We start from the raw sequence: 6,041 nt of genomic DNA, 5'->3' as shown, positions 1-6,041 counted from the left end.
TCATGTCACTCATATCCATGCACATAATTCCGTCAATAGCATTGGATTTTTACATGACAAGAAGAACAACTGCAATAGTACAAAGAATTCAAGTAAACTAATGCTTCAGAAGATATATTGATACTTGAAGTGATAAGGATTCAAGAAGCTACAACAATTTAACACCGTAAAGGTAAATAGTTTCCAACAAAGACCAACAGGCACTTAAACAGCAAAGGAAGTCACTATTGCACCAACCTCAATAACTGAAACTAATGATACAACTGTAATCATGTTTTATTTAATCCAGACATACCCAGCTGCTGGATGCGATGACGAAGGCAACCCGCAACTGCAACAAGACACCATTTTGCATCTAATCGATCAAAAGAACTTTCCATACTCCTGAGGTGGCTGGTCCCAAACCTCCATAAAGCCTGTAAAACAAAAAGGCAATGCTGCTTATAGCACAGTATATAGAAAATTTTATGTTAACCAACAGATCCTAAATCTGCAGGTTCTTAACAAAAGAATTAAAATTGTAATGAGTATGCTCTGCACCAAACATTTTTCCATTTCAATGTTTTGAAGATATAAGACAACCCCCCAAAAAAAGGGAAAGCAGCAAAACTGAAACTCTAGGAAACTTATGCATAAAGCAGAGCGATTTAATAGATTCTAAAAGACTGAGAATATCTATTCGGAAAACTTGAGCATAAAGTTTAGATCCCATAGACCAAATGACCACCAAAACTAGAAGCACAATCAGCTAAGCCTTTTGGAGCCGGCTATGAAGGAAAATACTAAGAAAGGGATGTCACAGAAAATCTGATTAAAGTTTTACTGTGGACTTGACTATAACCCTCTATTTGTACCATCTTCCTAGTCAAATAATCTACAAACAGGAGAACATGCTACAAAAGCCAGTAAGCACTATGAAGCTAAGGCCACGCAGGAGAGGAGAAGGGGGGGGGGGGGGGGGGGGATCAATGCTCCAATAATTTTCCTGATGCGCTAAAAGAAGAGTCTAGAAAAAGGAATAAGACAAAAACATAGGGAACTGCATCCATCTCCGGGGCATGCATAAGCTAACAAGCCAAATGAAAATGCATTCTCATGATATCATAAAACTAAAGTAACAAAAAAATAATACATAACAAGTCATAGGCAAAGAAATAACAAGAAAATCCAGTCTTTTAGTTCAGCATACCTATAGGAATCTCTCCAAGTGATACATAGATTGAATCGTCGTCATTTGGGACACCCTGACAGAGAAAAGAGAGCGATATAAATTTGTAGAAAATTTTGCACGTATAATCAAGAATGGAAAAAATAGGATATGCATCCATGAAACCAAGTGCCTACATTATAACCGATAGATAAAACATCAAATTTATAGAATGAATAGTTCCTTTTGTAGCAATAATACCTCTGCATCATGAAGACCCATTCCATTGTCCAGGTTATTAAGATCAGAGGGAACCGATGGACATCTTGAGATATCAGACCCAAGGAATTCTGAATATGCAAGAGAATATCCATCCTGAATGCCAGAAAGATCAGCATGCTCTGGTTGGTTCAGGAAGCTATCAAGATTTGGATATATTGGTTCATCCCTGCCATATGGGAATAATTCATCACATGACATTAGCAGCAGCCTAAAACGAACATTTGAACAAATGGCCAAAGAAATAATACAAAAATACTGAAAAAGCAAATGTCACCCGCCACGATTTGTAGAATTGGAATAACAGATTAATCGAAAGAAAATTATTTGCATATGAATAACTTACTTTGGTTTTGAAGAGTCACCGGCACCAGCATTTATTGCAGTATCATCTTCTAGATCAATTACTTGGACCACTTTCTCATCACCTGAAAGCCTGCCAAACTCATCACCTCCGTTGCTATTATTACCTATAGAAAGGCCAAAATCCATAGCCAGTTCCTTTCCAGTTTCTTGTCTAGGGGTAGAAGAGCGAAGGTGCTCAGGATCAGGATCATCAGGAATCTCAGTTATTTCAGGGCCTTGCATAAGGTTGAGATCACAAATCTTAAATGACGAAGGAAGAAGCTCCTTATCTTCTTCCACTTTATCGTTCAGTTCAGTTTCAACTTTTGGAATGAAAGGATCAACAAGTGGTTTTTCCTGATCGCTTGAAACCGGAGCAACCATCTCTTCATCCATAGGCAATCTTTCAACAACTGTTACTGGTTCAACCTGTTCTTCATCTATTAGAGGTTTCTCAATTTCTGGGCTTGATTGTTTTGCTCTCACGTTATGCATTCGGGAGGGCTCATCCCCTGATGAAGACTCACGCTGCCTCTTAACTCCCTCCTTTTTGTTAGACTCTTCTATTTCACCACCTGATGAAGACTCACGCTGCCTCTTAACTCCCTCCTTTTTGTTAGACTCTTCTATTTCACCAATTGTCGAAGACCCAAAACCTTGTGGATTCTGACCCTCCCTCCTTTTTGTTAGACTCTTCTATTTCACCAATTGTCGAAGACCCAAAACCTTGTGGATTCTGACTGAGTTCTTGTTGTTGGTTAGATTCTACCACGGGCTGATCAGCTGTAATCTCCAGATTCTCAGGTTCTTGGCTTTTCATACCAGTTTGATCTGTAGGTAACTCTTTCAAACCATCCCCCTCATTATCTTCCACAGAAGAACCTTCAGCTGTGATACTTGCTTCAGCAGTGGGTTCTTGATCTTTCTTCGGGCTTCTTTGAGCTGACGATGATCGAGGCTTGGTGGGTACACTTGCAAAACTGCATAGTTTCTTTAAATCATCACCATTCTTGCTATCTTCTTCAGTTTCAGAGGGCTGAACATCAGACTCCTCCACCAGTGCATTGCTCTTCGCTTCATCTCCAGCTTCTTGATTGATAGCTTTACCATCATCAGCCACAGCTTTACTCAAATCCCCATCTAATTCTTTCCTAGTGCTTGAAGAGCTAGCTTTTGATCCCGTATCCTCAACAATCTCATGATTCTCCGACCCAGACTCCATCGTGTTTTCACTCCTCGATGGCAACTGATCGAACCCACTCCTCCTATCTCTAGAATACCCAGGAGCAAAATCATCTTCATCCTCCATATCATTGAACCCTCTATTCCTCCCCATCCATCTCCCATTCTCTCTTCCCCAATCCGACCCATACTCTCTACCATAAGGACTCATTCTCTTCTTCCCTCGAAACTGATCTCTCGGCCCCATCCGATCATTATAGTCGTCACTGTACCTTCTTCTACCATAGCCCATATCAGAATTCAAGCTCCCAAGCCTGTTTAAGGCCGAGGTCCGGCCATCAGGAACCGGAAAATCTCGGTTATGCCCTTTGAAATCTTGATAGTCACCATTATGCCTCTTGGATGTAAGTACCTCAGGAGGGAGCAAACCCTTATAGACTAAGTACTCGGCAGCCAGCCGGCCGGCGTGCATGAGGATTTCCTCTTTGCGACGAGGAGGAGGAGGAGGAGGAGGAGGAGGGAGGTAGGGTTTGTTGCGGCCGAAGCTCCCGCTGCTGCTCCTGTTGAAGTTACGGTAATTGGAGTTGTACCCTCTTCCATCGTTGGAGTAAGGGTTTCTGTTTCGACCTTGCATCCTCGATTCACTTTCTTCAGTACCCTTTTTCTTTACTGGCTTACAGATCAAGACCCTAATTCCCACCAACGATCATTTCTTTCTGCTCGTTCAGCTGAGAACTGAGAAATTTACGATTTAGGGCAACTTATTTCGACTAAATCAGCTAAAAAGCTCGCAACTTTCTTGATCAAGAACTCATGTAAACCTTACACTTCATCTTTTTCCAGCTTCGGTTCAGCTGAAACCCCTAATTCAAGCAGAAAATTACCTAATTTGAGTGAAAGATCGAAACTTTCACCTAACCAAAACCAACCTAATTAAGATTTGTAAGAAAACTAAACTTCTCAACAGATCATCAATCAAATTTGATAAGGTACGGTCGGATTCAAAGGGTTATTGAGAGGCGATCAGACCCAGTTTGACCAGCAGGAGAGAATCTAGGGTTTCGATCGTGGAGTTTTTTTAGCGAACAAAATGGGGAGAGAAAATTGAGGTGTCTATAATTTTTTATTGGGCCAATTGATTCTGTGGAGGGGGAGAAAAATAATAAAACTCCTCCTAAAATCACGTGCGCTTTTTGTAGATACGTCTGTAGCGTCCTCAGTGAAATTTATAAGAGATCTACTGATATGTACACACAATTAATACATGGATTTGCTGTTTAGACCCCTTTCTTTAAGGGCCTGTTTGGTTCGCTTTTTATCTCTGTGGAAACCCTTTTCACCGCCTCCACGTCAGGCCACGTTGGATAAAACGTTTCCGTCGGTTTATTTTCCCCACTTTGTTTCGCTAGGGCTTCACGAGCGAAACTGAAGCAAAACCGCCGCCACATCGGATTTCCTCCTCTCCCTCAATTCCTCGCTTCCCCTCGTGAAATCGACGGAAACAAGAGCCACGTCGGCTGTTTGGTTTCCTCGTTGATTTCTTCGACGTGCTATACTTACCTCCGCGCTCTCCTCCCGCCAGAAACTCCCGCGACCCTCTTTGTCCCTGTATTCGGATCTGATCATTTTCGACAATAATCAGATCTGATCATTGCCGACGCTGTAGCTTCATAAATCAAGGTAAAAATTCGTCTTTTTTAATTTTCTTATTATTAGTTTAATTTACAACAATGATCTGAGAATTTGGGGGTGTGGGGGGTCTGATTTACGCATTTTTTTTATTATCTCTACATTTTTGGTGATTTTCCTTTTATTTTTGAGATTTTACAGATAAGAAAATGTTCAAATTTCGTATAATTTCTTAGATTTTAGAATTAATTTTTGTTGTTTTAGCATTATTATTGGGAATGTATTACGGATTTATTTTTCTAGGTGACACATATGTCGGTTTAATTGCTAATAAATATCTGGATGTGTTGAAAAAATTTTAATCTGTGATGAGGAGCTTGTGACTGTAGCAGTGAGAATCCCCCCATGATTTCGTATTTTCTAAGATCAATTTTTTGGTATTTTTAATTATCTCATTATTAGATAGTATGAAAATGTTAATTGGTTGCGTGTTAATGTAATTTTACTGATTTTAGGAGCTAAAGTTCATATCTTTGTTATTTATTAATGCTATTTATATCACTGGAATATTTTTTGGGTTTGATATTGTAGTAATCCATGTTAGTAAAATGTAAATTGTAAATTTTAAATTATAATTTGTAATTTTTTCAGATTTTGACATAATTCGACTTAGATTCTAACGTGATAATGATTTTTTGCATCGTAGATGGATAATGATGGTGATTGTTCCGATGAACAAAGTGTTATAAATATGGTTCAAGGTGCTGCCCTATCCGTTCTAATTATAATAATTACTGTCATAAGAAGAATGCAAGCAAGGCGTAAATCAATTCGTAGTGGTCCAAGTAAGGAAAAAAGAAGACGAGAGAGAGCTAGAATTGAGCACATAAGTCGAATTTATAATGGTTTTAGTGATAGTTGCGTGAATTATATTAGAATGAGAAGTGGTGCTTTTGCAAAACTAGCGAGTATAATGAGGAACAATAACCTGCTAAAAGACTCAAGGAATATAACAGTGGAAGAACAACTTATAATGACTCTAAACATTCTGGGTCATAAATCTAAAAATCGCATAGTTAGATCTCATTTTATAAGATCAGGGGAGACAGTGAGTAGATATTTCAACAAGGTATTACAAGCAATTATTTGCCTGCGTGGACGGTACATGAGACAAGCCCCCAATGACATTCCCCAAGAGATCATTAACAACCCGCTATACTACCCTTATTTCAAGGTATATCTACACTTTAAGCATATTTAAATGTATAATCAATGTAAGTAAATTTTAATTTAGATGTGTTATACACGTATTATAGGATTGCATTGGAATGATAGATGGGACACACATAGATGCTATGCTTCCGATTAATCTTGTTGCCCGATTTCGAGGCCGCAAAGGTGTTACACAGAATGTGCTTGCAGCTTGCACCCCAAACAAACTGTTCACATATGTTCTAGC

The 6,041-nt window shown here is 39.2% G+C and overlaps 1 protein-coding gene across 3 annotated transcripts; it reads right to left on the bottom strand.

The window, feature by feature from the left end:
- On the bottom strand, positions 88 to 4,151 carry LOC109836537 (uncharacterized protein At4g26450). Of its 3 annotated transcripts, none has more exons than XM_020404453.1 (6): positions 2,477 to 4,151; positions 2,347 to 2,406; positions 1,773 to 2,283; positions 1,409 to 1,595; positions 1,190 to 1,244; positions 88 to 416 (listed from the first exon to the last, which is right to left on the bottom strand). In XM_020404453.1, the coding sequence occupies exons 1-6, from the start codon at positions 3,585 to 3,587 to the stop codon at positions 364 to 366; spliced, it is 1,977 nt and encodes a 658-aa protein (XP_020260042.1). In that variant the 5' UTR covers positions 3,588 to 4,151; the 3' UTR covers positions 88 to 363. The 3 variants fall into 3 exon arrangements, with proteins under 3 accessions (XP_020260042.1, XP_020260041.1, XP_020260040.1); XM_020404452.1 differs by having other exon boundaries at positions 2,347 to 2,427; positions 2,498 to 4,151; XM_020404451.1 differs by lacking the exon at positions 2,347 to 2,406 and having other exon boundaries at positions 1,773 to 2,343; positions 2,477 to 4,150.

Source organism: Asparagus officinalis, chromosome 4 (assembly GCF_001876935.1).
Source record: "Asparagus officinalis chromosome 4, Aspof.V1, whole genome shotgun sequence".
NCBI classification, from domain to species: Eukaryota; Viridiplantae; Streptophyta; class Magnoliopsida; order Asparagales; family Asparagaceae; genus Asparagus; species Asparagus officinalis.
Note: the sequence above shows the minus strand (reverse complement) of the source record. Positions and strands in the feature narration are given on the sequence as shown.

What these genes read in the sequence shown, in the direction of transcription:
- LOC109836537 (XM_020404453.1), bottom strand. Translation starts at nt 3,587, where the DNA reads ATGCAAGGTCGAAACAGAAACCCTTACTCCAACGATGGAAGAGGGTAC. An exon ending in TTTTGGGTCTTCGACAATTG is followed by an intron (nt 2,407 to 2,476) that starts GTGAAATAGAAG and finishes CTTCGACAATTG; the next exon opens with GTGAAATAGAAGAGTCTAAC. An exon ending in GGTGACTCTTCAAAACCAAA is followed by an intron (nt 1,596 to 1,772) that starts GTAAGTTATTCA and finishes CCCATATGGCAG; the next exon opens with GGATGAACCAATATATCCAA.